This window comes from Gavia stellata, chromosome Z (assembly GCF_030936135.1).
Source record: "Gavia stellata isolate bGavSte3 chromosome Z, bGavSte3.hap2, whole genome shotgun sequence".
NCBI classification, from domain to species: domain Eukaryota; kingdom Metazoa; phylum Chordata; class Aves; order Gaviiformes; family Gaviidae; genus Gavia; species Gavia stellata.
This window is the reverse complement of record NC_082637.1, coordinates 70,332,025-70,346,001: the sequence shown is the minus strand read 5'-3', so window position 1 is coordinate 70,346,001 and position 13,977 is coordinate 70,332,025. Positions and strand designations below refer to the sequence as shown.

Here is a 13,977-nt window from a genome sequence, read left to right as displayed (position 1 = left end):
GTATGTATATGTTTACATTTACATGTGTTTGTGTGCATATAAACTTTTAAAAAAAGTCTCCCATGGATTTGCAAGACCTAGTTTCACAAACGGGACAATTTAATCTTTAGCCACTGAATGCAGTCTCTTGCCTCTGGTTGTAGGCAACTTGGTTATCAACAATTTATTTCTAAGTGGGTACAGTACTTGATCTTCTCCCACACAATGTAAGCTACAAGCCTCTTTCCACTTCCTCTAGTGAATGTAAGAATTAAGGCCAAAACTTTTAACGATAACCTGACAAAACTTTAATTGTTTTCATGGTTTGACTTGTAAAAATATCTAACAGGGTACAAGATGATGGTCCTGGCTTCAGATCATTTGAGATGTTTAATCAAAGTTGTTTGCATCACGTCTGGTGACTGCAGTGTTACAATGTATATGAAGTGTTTTCTTTATGGAACAGGCTATTTTACTGATTGAAAAGAAAAATGTAGGTCCTAACAAAAAATGTCATTTAGTTTACATGCTAATGGGTTACCTGGAGAAAATTGGTAAGTAAAACCAGTAAGTTTGTTAAATAAGACATTTTAAAACAGACCTTTTTTTTGTAAGTAGAACTACTAATTATTTTGAGTATGAAAGGTCAGTTTTGAATCCAGTGTTTATAATTTTGTGAACTATGCTAGGGTGGGTTTTTTTGATTTGATTTTTAGTAGGCAGTCTGTGGGTTCTTTGCAAAGGAACTCTGATTGTTTTATTTTCGGCTGTTTGGTAGTGAGTGATAATGTAACTTATTACAAGTTACAGACCTTTTGATGAATTAGAAGAATGTTTAGAGCTTCTGTACAATATGTGATGGAGAAACACATAAGTGTATCCAGAAACTATTTGAATTATACTAAACTTTATAAAATGAGAACCTGATGCTGCCAGTTATATTCCTACTTTGCACAAAGTGGTGAGGGTGGTCAAAGTTGTTGCCCCAAGGACTGATGCTTTATTGTTTTATGGCAGTGCAAGAATTATCGAGTCATAGAATGGTTTGGGTTGGAAGGGACCTTTGAAGATGATCTAGTCCAACCCCCCCTCGTCATGGTCAGGGACATATGTCACTAGATCGCGTTGCTCAAAGCCCTGTCCTGCCTGACCTTGAATGTTTCCAGGAATGGCTCATCTACAGCCTCCCTGTGCAACCTGTTTCGGTGTCTCCCCGTCGTCATCATAAAAAATTTCTTACTTGTATCTAATCTAAATCTACTCTCTTTTAGTTTAAAACCACTATCCCTTGTCCTATCGCTACAGGCCCTGGTAAAAAGTCTTTCTTAATCTTTCTTGCAAGTCCCCTTTAAGTACTGAAAGGCTGCAATAAGGGTCCTCAGACCCTTCTCTTGTCCAGGCTAAACAACCCCAACTCTCTCAGTCTTTTTTCATAGGAGAGGTGTTCCATCCCTCTGATCATTTTTGCAGCCCTCCTCTGGACCCGCTCCAACAGGTCTGTGTCTTTCTGGGCTGGGGACACCACAGGGGGATGCAGTACTCCAGGTGGGGTCTCACTAGAGCGGGAAAATCACCTCCCTAACCCTGCTGGCCACCCTTCTTTTTATGCGGCCCAGGATGTGATTGGCTTTCTGGGCTGCAAGCGTGCATTGCTGGCTCATGTTCAATTTTTAATCCACCAGTATCCCTGAGACTTTCTCTGCAGGGCTGCTCTCAATCCATTCGTTCCCCTAGTCTATACTGATACTTGGGATTGTCCAAGGTGCAGGACATTGCACTTGTACTTGAACTTCATGAGGTTCGCATGGGCCCATTCCTCAAGCCTGTCAGGGTCCCTCTGGATGGCATCCCTTCCCTCTAGCGAATCAGCTACACCGCTCATCTCGGCGTCATCTGCAAACTTGCTGATTGTGCACTTGCTACCACTATTTATTGTTAGGAATGTAACCTCTCTTAAAACTCAGTAAGGTTTCTCCTCGCATCTTATTTCTAATAACAGGACTTGGGACTACAATAGACATTTGGTTGATGTCTGGATTATTATTGTGGTAGTTTGAGACATTCTTCAACACACATTTGCATTATTCTTTTTTGTGGCACACTGCTCAGTGAGGTCTAGTCTGAGTGGCTATATCATTGTGGAAGCCTGTGGAAACTTTCGGGTCATAGGAGTTGCTCTAGACACTATTTGTTTATCATTTTGGCATGCTAAAGTTAGTTTGTCTGAAAAACCTTCTAAAGGCTTGTTCCTTACATTGGTTAGATTTTTTCCTTTTTTCCAAGGGAAAAACCTTCAGCCCAATCTAAACAATGTGAGTTTATGTAAACTTCTTGCTGTTGGGGTGTGGATTGGAATTACAAGAATAAAAGAGTAAGTGAGGTAGTTAAAGAGAATTAGAGAGGGCAAATATTAGTCTGGAATGTAAGGAACAAGTTTCTTCAGGCATTTTGCAACTGTGACAAAATTATTCTTGGCATTTTTGGGTCAGGCTGATGTTTAGGTTGTTAGTGTGATAGAAATTCATTTGACTATCTGTTCTTTTTAATGCAGAGGGTTTCTCTTGAAGCTATGAATCTGTGGATTTTAGAATCTGTATGGGTCTGTACATTTGTACAGACCATGTACATCTGTAATCAACGGATCTGTAAATAATATTAACAACTTAGGTAGGACAGTTTAGTGTTTTTTTGTCTTAAAGGTGTTGTGGCTGATACTGAAATCAAAATGTATTTTATAAAGTGACTCTGACTTTCTTCAATGTTGTTAAAGGCGAGCTGTGAATACTTTGAGCCAGAATTTCACAGGAATAGGAGATTGACTATTACAGCATATCAGAACTGTAGATAAGCTCCTTTTAACATCAAGCATCACTTCAGAAGGCAGGACGTCCATTATGCATGACCTGTGCAAACTCCTTAATTTTTGTAAATCTGTATTTCAGAGTAGTTTTAGGCAACATTGCCTTGTGACAGCTCTCTCAGGCTCTCTGCCTGAGGTCTTTAATATACATTTGGCTTGGTTTGGCTGCTCTTAGCAAGTTTTTTAAGCTTGCTTTTATATAGATATCTTGAAATAAAGTACTCTTAATTTTGACTTAATGCAAGTTTGGTGTGGCTGATACTACTGATGGAATAAGACTTTGAAATACCAATTAAAGCTGACCATACTGCAACTTTTTTGAAGTATTTTACGTTAGCATTTAGTAGTTCTTCTGTTTTGCAGTTCTCTGCATTGGGTGTTTAGCTTGTGTATCTTGAGTCTTCTGAATTAACTTTTTATAACGTAGCATGTTCTCATGCCAGGGAAGTCCACAAAAGTACCCTGAACCAATGTTGGTTCCATTTCTGAGAATGTGAACTCAGTACACTCGTTTGAGTGTTTACCTAATTTAAAGTGGAAAGAATGATAATAGATCTGATTTTTTTTTAATAAAAAAAGATGCTCATGTCCACCTGTACTCTCAGTAGTTCATCAGGACTAATGTGTAAATAAAGACTGTATTTTTATTGTCGTCAACAATTGCTTCATGATTTTTGCTAGGTGTCATTTTTCTGTTATTGAAAGGGAACATGAATGTGAGCTTCAAATTTATCTACAAGGAGGGTTAAAAGTATAATCAACAATTTGCATTTTATTCTTGTTTGTTCTATAGCTTATTTCTTCTGTGTGTGTTGATGTACATAAAAATATAAATTGCTTTAGATTGCAGCTTCTTACGGAAATGTGATTTGTATCTTTGAGCCAGTTAGCCTCTTGAAGCAGAACAGCAGTCATCATAACGTAAGTAATTCATCACTCCTTAATTCATTTACTCAGTTATAAAGCCTGACTCATTTTTCTGGTTTGCTTTGAAGTTGAAGATTTCTTTGATGTCGTCTTTTAATGCTATGATAAAATTGAGAGAGAAGGTGGTCCTTGGGAAGTCAAAATGGCAGGAGGAGGGCAGAGACATGTTATTTGAAATAGTTTTAAAAGGAATACGTTTTACCATAATGCTTCATATTACTGATTTATCTAACCCTGCAATTCATAACTGAAATATTCCAGAACCCAAAAAGACATGCATGCCCCAGTTCTCCAAAGAGTATAACCATTATAATAGGAATTCCTTTTTGAACCACCCTGTGTAGCTTTTATGTCCTGATGTGTTTTACAATTCTTATTTTAACTTTGGTTTATGAAACTGCATAAACTTGGTCAAACCTGTAATTGTTTCAAAAAGTCTATGGCTTTTTTAGAATATCTGATTGAATGCTTATATTTCAGCGTTATACTGGTGAATAAGAACAATATTTAGTCTCTTGATAACATGGCTTAGTTTCAGTGACAGTGGTTTAGTGAATTAGCAGCCAGAATCTTAATTTCTGGCTAATAATATGATTTAGAGCAAGTTATTTAACCATGCTTCTTATGTGGAGAGGATTACTCTTACCATTAGAAGCATTAGAGTCTAACTAAAGTCAGTTTGACGATATGAGGGCTTTGACAGCAATTGTTCAAGGAGCTTCTGTCTCCATCTTTGGGGCTTTGGTTTCTCCATTGTATTAATAAATTGTTTATACGGCCGTATAGTGGATTCCTTTCTTTATACTAGCTGGCTCAGTCATATGGTTCTTGGTGTACCTGTAAACCAGTGGTATTTTATGTAGCCATTGAATCCATCCTGAATGTTTTTCTATAGCGGCAAACATTACACTTACCTTGAAACTTTGAAGTTAGTGTAGTAACTCTAAGCAGTAGAGGAAGCAATCTCCACCTGTGATTTGCTTTCAAATCATTATAATTGAAGAAATATTCTGTTACTTCATGCTTGCAGTTAACATCTATGCAATAATTTCCGGCATATTTAGGTTGTTATAAGATTGTGTCTGTCTTCCTACTTCCATTCTTACTAGAATGTTCAGGATCTAAAAAAAAAAAATAAATAAAAACCAGCTTCAGAAATATTTCATTTAGATCCTTATCTGCAGGTACTTCATACTGTTTTCTACCAAACTTGCTGAAAGATATAGTTGTTATTTCAACTTTCACATCTATTGGTTTGATATTTGTGGATTGGGGGTTGATTACTTTAAAAATGTCTGTCTTTGTGAATTAAGAAAAAAAACCTGTTGGCTCTTAATATTATTTCCAGTAATGATTTCTGTTTCTGTTATAATTCAAAGCATCAAAACTTTGTAACCTATTACAAAAACAGACCAGATAAATATTTTGTGAATTTAATCCTCAGCTTGTTCCAGTGAATGAAGTAATGATGCAAAATCTGAAGATAGTTGACAGTCCTGCTGTATATTAAAAAAAAAAGGGGGGGGGAGTATCATATATGTTATCGTGACTCTATTGAAATCCTTTAATTTAACAATACTACTGACAGCAAACACCAGGTGCATTTACTGTATTTCATTTTTGAAATATCTTTTTTTTTCAAAAAATAAAATCAGACTTCCCTTTGTGTACTGAATTTTTTTAAGCTGTATTTTAAATAAGTTAGAAACTTCTATTTGTATGGTCAGATTAATGGAAAGCTGTTTTGTTTAAAAATCAGAGTGAATCCATTTTTATTAGATAAGTAGTAATGTATTTTTAAACACATCCTTCATAAAAGTTGGAGAGTGCAGTGATGATGTACTGTTTCTGTTATAAAAGGGGAAAGGATGGGAAGGAAGTGTTTTAATGCTAATGTTTGTGAATACTTAAAATTTCAGACTTTATATTATCAGTGGCAGAAGAATGCTCAAATCTTACTGGAAGCTGTAGCACATAATCTAACGTGGGATCCCACAGGTAAGAATAGAATGAAAGAAAAACCTAACTATTTGATACCAGAAGTAATTTTTTATTTAAATGTCACCGTTCTTTGGGGACAAGGAAAAGATTTTTGTTTTGTCCTAGCACGATAGAGAACACTGAAGGAGTGAACCTACCTTTTCTCATTTGTTATAGCAGAACCAAAATATTAGGTTCATCTGTATGTTCTTACTCAGATTATCCTAATCTCAGCAGTATCTAATGTTTAAAAACATGACTTAAATCGTAAGTATTTGTTGTGGAAGAGGGAAGTCTACAGTAGCTCTAGGTGTTTCTTTTAGAGAAGAACTAGTTTGGATTAATTTTCATTATTTGAACTGTAGATACTCAAAAGAAAATGTCTTATAATACATGAGTATATCTTCTTGCAAGATTGACCCAATCTATATCCATGTAGGGGAATGTGTAAAAGGTACGCTGCTATTATAGTAACTCTGCTATAGAAAAGGTGTTAAGATAGTATTTGGTGTATTTTGTTCTGCAGCTTCAGCTTTGCAAAAGTGTTTTTTCCCTCTGTCTTTATAGCTGTCTATTTTGGTACTTGTTTTGTAGTTATATTGTTACAAATATTTGTTTTAGGCACTCGCCTTTTGACTGGTTCCAGTTGTCTTCAGCTTTGGTCCAATGGTCCTTTGGAAAACCCTTCTGACAATGACAATATTGAAAGAACAGATGTTGGACTTGGAGAATGGAAGTGTATCTGGCAATGCAAGTAAGAAACTCATTTATTTCGGAGGAACTAGTTAGTGTAGTTCAGTGAAATCCTATTTTATACAGTTACTTGGTAAATATTATTGATATGTGATAAATTTGAATAATATTTCCCTTGAATATGTAAGATTTCTTTCTTCCTACAAGATCAGTTGTAATTGGTTTTGGGGTAGTTCATGTTCTTAAGCAGTTCTTCAGTTATATTGAACACTGCTAAAATACTGAGGAAAGGCTGCTATTGAGACTTACCCAGTAGACTTTGTTCCTTGTACAAGAAGTAAGGTGAAAGCTGCATAACTGAAAATTATTGTGCTTGCAGGACTGATTAAAATAAACTTCCTTCTATGCCCAATGTATTGCACTTTCTTTCCTTCTCACACATCTCCCTCCTTTCACAAACCTTTTACTTTTTCTGTGTAATCCATCCATGCAAAGATGGATGCATTCTGTTTTACTGCATCTCTGAATGCTCTTCTTGTACTCATGTTGATTAATCTCTTTAATCTTTGTGTCTGTGTATTTGTACATTCAGAAGAGTTTTAGTTTAGTACTTCAGTTTATAAGACAATTTAAATCATAGTCCTTCCTGCCATAGGAAGACTTGTCTAATACATCAGGTACACTGTTCACTTGGGACCAGTGTACCATATGGCAGTCAACTTAAAGAAGTCCCCTGAAGTGGCTGGCTGGAGGGACCCACCTGAAATTATTCTTTATGAAGCACTTAGCTGTGGTTGGGTAGTTCCCTGGATGTACCTGGAAAAAATCCTCTTTTCATCCTTCAGTTGTTCCTCTTTCTGTGTACTCCCTTTTATAAAGGATGTGTTTAAAATCCCAAGATCATCCAAAAGACAACTGAAAAATTTTCCTTTGAATACAATGGACTTTCTAAATAAAAGTTGGTGAAGACTTACTCAATTTATTGAGACACCTTTGGACCCTCATCTCTCAGCCTAATTAGAGGAGGAGTCAGCTGTAGATAGAATGCCATGGGTATGGTTTTAGAATCTGGGGTTGTGGTAACAGTAGTCAAGATCATACAGATACTGCTTTTCCTCTGTCCCTTCAATAATATGTTTTGCATTTGTGTCATAAACCTTGCAGGAGTCTTCATAGCTCTCTACCTGTTTCCCTCTTGCGGAGGAGAGAGAGCTGAATGTTGTGTACTTTGAACTAGTAGGTCCTGGAAAAGGTCAACAGAACTTGCTTTGTCAGTTCACCTTTTATGCCTGTATGTCTTCTGGCATTTGTACTTCAGTTAGATTTAAAATAGGTTTTTCTTAAGGAGAAGTTTGCAAGTGATTTTACAGTACTACCCTTTGCCAGAATAATTTTTAATGTCCAAAGGAGGCATTCCCAAATGTCTTCATATTGGCTCTACTAGGAGAATGTTGCTTAAACCTAGGTGGAAATTTACTTTCTTTGATGCACAGCTTTTGTAATTGACTTGCTGTTGTTACTGCACACACTAAATGCATCACGCTTTTGTTGACCTAACGGATAACTTAATCCTTCTTGAAAGTTAGGCCTTACAACTTGTTATACATGTCTAATAAGTTCAAGATGAAAATGTACACTGTACATGTGCTGCACAATTAAATTCTTGTATGTTCTTGTTGCCATTAATAAGCCTGTCACTTAGGCAATAGCTTAGTACTTCAAAACCTATAAAAGAAGCTCATTTACTAGTATTTCCAGTGAAAGTAAAACAGCAAAAACAAACCACATACTTAGGTTTAGATTTTTTTGGTGTGGCGTCTTTTACCAGTGTGACCATTAATGTAAAAAATACTTTCAGATACTTCTTAATTACATATTTTTTTAACACCTTTTTGTTTTCTTGAGATACAGCTGTAGGAAGTGTGAGAAATGGAGGTGTCTTTCAGATAATTTGGAAGATAGTATGGTACAGCAGAAATCAATTTTGAAATTTGAAATACAAATAGTTGTGAAGTGGAAGTAGAGCATAACTGCATAAAATTTAATCTGTTAGCAGCTGTGTTTCTCTTATGATATCTTGGAATATGGGAGATTGTAGCACCCTCAGCTACAGCTTTTTGGTTTTCTGTTTTTCCTGTGTGACCACAATCATGTGTTGCACACAAGTTTACCTCCTACTCCTTCTGGACTCTGTTAAAGCTTAAGTTGTCTCACACAATACAGTGGACACTTGCATTATTTATTAATCACTTTCATGAGTTCAAGGGGAAAAAACTGTTTATAGAGTGCTGAAAAAGTTCTTAAAACTTAGTTTCTATTTTTAATTGTCTTTATTTCATAGAACTGCTTCTCAAGTCTGTTTAATGAAATTCTCGCCAGACGGGGAGTTTTTTGCTACTGCTGGAAAGGTAAGCATTTTTTTCTAGTTTGTTTTGTACTAATTCAGACAAGCTATTAAAGCAAATGAACAAAACAAAAACACATTTTAAAAAAAAAAGCTTTTTAATGAAAAATTTATTTTTCATATATTTTTTGCATAGTATTTCCAGTAAACCCTTTATGCATCTTTACATTTCGGTAAACAAGAATTTGGGAGAAAGGTAGTTTGGGGGGAAGGGAACCCAACAAATATTCAGTGCTTACTATTTTAAAATACCCATTTTTAATCAGTACCAATTTATAAGACATCAGAAAGAGAAGAGTTTTGGGCAATGGGGGAGATCTGTGGATGAGCTCACTGCTGGATATCCTCCTAGTGAGGAAATATATTCGGTATTTGACGATTATAGTGACACTATTAATCAAAAATAGCTCTCTAATATCTTTTTGTGTAAATATGTCTGTATGCCTATTTGTGTACATAGAACATAATTCATATTCCTCTCCACAGGTATATTCACACATAGTTAATGTCAGTGTTTGTGGCCAATCTTACGGATTAGTTCTGTGTGCTCACCATTGAGTGGTTTATCAGCAAAAGCAATAAAACCCCTTGGCAAAATAAGAAAAAAGTTAAAGCAAAATGTCATGATCATATCTTTTCACTTCCTGGAACACTAACTAATCTTTTATTTTTACTACAAAACCTGTTGTTCAGGTTTTGTAAGAGAATAATATCCTAACAAGTCAAAGCTGACAAGATAATGTAGAGGATCCAGTGAAAAAGTGTGACAAATCTGTATGAGAATTTATGATACTTGTTAAGAGATGTGAAATGAGTAGTTGTTTTCTGCAATTAATACTATTGTCTTTATTTGAGGGGAGAGTCGCATTGACATTGGTCAAAAAGTGCCAGTAAGAATGTCCAGACCCATCTTGTGAGAATTTATGGGATTATCAAAGTAGACTGTGGGGAAAAAAAAGTTTTCAGATTACTGTTTTTAAAAAAAGAAACAGAAAACTTAACAGTATAAGAAGTTTTAACACAGATTAGATGCAGGTTTGTGCTACCAACTAAAGAACCTTGCAGAGACTGCAGAATTATTAAAAGAAAACAAAATGCTAGTATGTAAGGTTAATTGGGACAATGCAGTTGCTGAGATTAGTGAAAAAAATGGTTTAAATGTCACGGAATCTAGAGCAGTATTAACCTGACAGAATGAGTTTCAGACTTAAGAATAAAAGGCGGTTGTGCAGTTCGGTCTAGTCTGTCTTGGAAGCATGAATGAAAAATTAGTATGTACACATAAAGATTGGTTAGAACAGTGATTGATTTAGTAGTAGTATGTGGAACTTCACTGTTGCTGTTTGGATCATAATGTCCCTTAATACATGCTTGAAGCACAAAGATTCAAGGATGGTTCAGTCTGCAAATCAGTCTTGCTTTTAAAAGGTAGTTGTCATGTATATTTTCATGATTCAGTTGTATGCATCAAAAACAGATGAGTAACACAGGTTTTGCTTAGTTGTAGGTGTCTGGTTTTTCCTCTAAAGCTTGCCATTTCAGATCATTATGCTTGTTTAGAAGACTAACTTCTAAGGCATTTGCTATCTTTAAGGAAGGGACAAAGATGTAAGAAATCTGTAGAATAACCTGGATTTCTTTTTCTAGGTAAACTATATTTCAGTTGTCTAGTTTCCAACATGTGAAGTGAAATACTTTCTTGATGATAAACTATACTCCATATAACAACAAAGCAATAAGTTCTTATGCTCCTTTCCTGCTTTGCTTGTTTGGGATGTCATATTGCTTGCTATATGTTCTGTGATGTCTTCAGCCATTTTCTGGCTGAAAGGAGAGTTACTGCAGTCATGTTTAAGATAACTATTACTTATAAAATTGTTCGAGTACAATTTTTATCAAAAAAAGTGTTTTGTTATTGTTGGCAATATATACTGTATGTATTTCACTATCTATTTTTTTGATGGGTAGGAGTTAATATTTATTTTAAAAGTCAAGTTTTAATGGATTCTAATGTTATAGTATGATAGAATTGTGGAAAAAGAAATTAGTCTGAAAATAGCTTCTATAGGGCTAATATCCTTGCAGAGTTTTGACTGGAATGTCTTATGTCCTGGTGTATTAGCTTACATTATAAGCTCATGCAAAGCACAATTACTAAATAAGTAGGAATAAGTAGGAAAAATTACTAAGCAAGAAAATCAATGACAGATTTTTTACCATAAATGACTAAGTTAATTACCTGCCTGCAGAGCCTTTAAAATGCATCTTTGTTTCTGTGTTGTCTTTCTTTGTTTTAATTTTTTATGAGAGAAGATGCTGGTCAGCAAAACAACCTCCCCCTCTCCCCAGGTTAATACAATATTTCAGTACCATTCATATTTGATAGTTGATAAACAACTTGCGAATCTAGATGCAGATTAATTTATCTGGTCCTTAAAGGCATAATGACAAGGACACTAGGAACACGATTTTTTTCAGTTTATGTGTGTGCTTATCTAAGAAAAGCAGGCTGAGCAGTACTGAGCTTGATTTTTGAGATGTCATCTTTGACTTTGGTTTGTATTCCTGACATTTAAATGTGTGTGTGTGTAGATTTTGGGGGTTTTCTGTCAAAGTCCAATAAGCTGTATTAATATTTGAATACCAGCTCAAGACAGTACAGCTTGCATTTTTGTGGTTAAAAATTGGCAGCTAATCAGAAGGAGCAAAATTAAACCCAAGTTAGTAATGGCAAGAGAGATTAAAAGGAAGCTCTGCTCCTGTGCTTTCTTTGTGATCAGGTTTTGAAGTTCTATTTACTGAACTGACTTTCTGTCATCAGAAAAGTATTATACTTAAAAGAAAAATTAAAATGCAGGAGACATACCAAGAAGTACTTGAAGTGCATCATATTCTTATGCAAAATAGTCTTATTTACTGTCTCTTTTCTTTCCGCAGGATGATTGTCTTGTCAAAGTATGGTACAATACAGACAGTTGGCGATCAGCTGTAACACCACCTGGCGCAAGTCCAGAAAAACAAGCAAAAGAAGTTGATTTTTCGTTTGTTTATTTGGCTCATCCTCGATCAGTAAACGCATTTTCATGGAGGAAGACCAGTAAATTCATGCCACGGTCAGTAGCTTTAATAACCTGAGGTTTGTAAATTGCCCAAGAAAACCCAAACTGTACAGTATTCCCAGCTGTACAGTCAACAGTCACATAAGTTGTATGGTTTACTTCAGTTAATAATTGAGTTTGCACACCTTGTATATTGTTTGTGTGTGTTCATATAATTCCTTCACACTGAAGTTCTTGAGAGGATGGCAAGCATACTCTTGCCTGTGAAGGAACTGGAAAGATAGAAAGGGTGTCCCACAGACTGCCTTAGCGATTAGACTAAATATAAAACCAGGTCTTGCAAAATTACCTCTCTGCATCTTCTTGATTGCACTGTCTTAAGTGACCATTCATGCATTTGATCCCAGCTTGTTACTCTCTTTCTGTCCTAATGGAATCAGAGCAATTCCAAAGTCCTGTTACTTTGTCATCTTTCTCAAACATTGAAATATTTCCATGTCTTATAATTTATTTCTCTATCTAATACAAAACTAGACTTCTGTCAGAAACAGTATCTGAAAATTGAATTAAAATGATAATTTGGAATTGGTATTTTGGGTTTGATTTTTTTGTGTGTGTTCTGACGATTCCTAAATGATGTGTCCCTAGTTTTCACCAGTAATTGCAATCTCAAACTGAAGTAGTGTTAGCATCTTTGTGCCCTGCAATCATGTTTTTGCCATGTTATTCCTAATAGTAGCCATTTGAATTCTGCAAACCTTTGTGTGTTTCAGCAAGTTTCTGCTGTCTTTTATAGCAACCTTTGAGTACAAGACTCTTCATAAAGCCATTACTGTAGCCCTTAAATCAGTTCTGAAAATTTACCTACTCCATAATGCCAAAGGGAGTTTGCTGCTGGACAGTCCAGTCAGATGATCCATATAGTTTCTGAGTCTTAGCTAAAACTAAATTGTGAACTTACATGAACTGGAAACCTGATGGTCTGCATAGGTTTTTTTCAGTGCCTAATTTAGGATAATTGGATTTTTTGCATATATATGTAACACGTATTGCATTTGGAAAAACAGTAATTAAGAAAAAATTGTAGTTCTAAATTGGCTGTTGTGTTTCTGGTATTACCTTGGTTTCTCTGTTTTGGATATATAATTTTGTAAGTGCTATATAGCAGTAAGATCTGTGGAATTGAGAACAGGTATCCAGACTGATTAGCTCTTTATGTAAAGGACTTTAAAAAGAAAAACATAAATTTTGCTATTCCAGCTATGACTAATTCTGCAAATTGAAATCCATGATTTGGTGTTGCACAGTTGTGTAATGAAGTTTGAGATAATTTATATTCAGATACTTGAATAGATATGAAAGCCTTTCATACATAATTTGTTTTCCTAATAATGTATTGTTGTGTTTTTCTTTCTTCAGTATCTTTAAGTTAGTTGGTACAATTCCGAAAACTGATAATGGAAAACTGTTTGGTAGTGTTTTATTTTGATGCTTTGTGATAGTAAGTAAGTAGCTTCTTCACACCTTGAATTTTCTTTCATTAGTGGTGCTGTCTGCAATGTACTCCTGACCTGCTGTAAGGATAATGTTTGTCGTCTCTGGGCAGAGACTTTGTTACCCAATGACAGTCTGTTGTATGGTGGAGGATACAACAACTGGAGTGAAGCAGCGAACTTCACAAATAACTTCAAGAGAAATACTTCAAGTAAGGAAAAAGTGCAAAATGCTTTAGAGGTAAGAATTGAAATTGAACAGTGAGAGTAAACATGTGTACACACATGTAATTTTAGACAGGACGGTAATTAGTAACTTGAACATGTATCATAAGCTGAAATGCTTTATACCGTGGATGTGAATAAAATGTTACAAAGGAGTGAATTTACTTTAAATCTTCCTTAGGAAGGCTATGCTAACAGCTGTCCTACTGAGCTTTCACATTAGAAGACACACTGTCACTGCTGCCTATTTTGCTCTGGTGACTGAAGCAAAGTGCTTTGCAGTGTCTAGTTCAAAGGGCTAGGAACAGTACGGAGCACATACTGTATATAGGTTATGTGAAACCCACTAATGATGCT

General features: G+C 35.4%; 1 protein-coding gene across 5 annotated transcripts in view; it reads left to right on the top strand.

The window, feature by feature from the left end:
- DMXL1 (Dmx like 1) overlaps positions 1-13,977 on the top strand; it is an 82,360-nt gene that overhangs the window by 13,842 nt on the left and 54,541 nt on the right. For all 5 annotated transcript variants that reach the window (XM_059834063.1, XM_059834064.1, XM_059834061.1 and 2 more), the window contains exons 3-9: positions 3,683-3,749; positions 4,987-4,991; positions 5,686-5,764; positions 6,368-6,500; positions 8,781-8,847; positions 11,781-11,956; positions 13,447-13,636. In XM_059834063.1, coding sequence (XP_059690046.1) covers positions 3,683-3,749; positions 4,987-4,991; positions 5,686-5,764; positions 6,368-6,500; positions 8,781-8,847; positions 11,781-11,956; positions 13,447-13,636 — 717 coding nt within the window. The remainder of the gene's footprint in view (positions 1-3,682; positions 3,750-4,986; positions 4,992-5,685; positions 5,765-6,367; positions 6,501-8,780; positions 8,848-11,780; positions 11,957-13,446; positions 13,637-13,977) is intronic.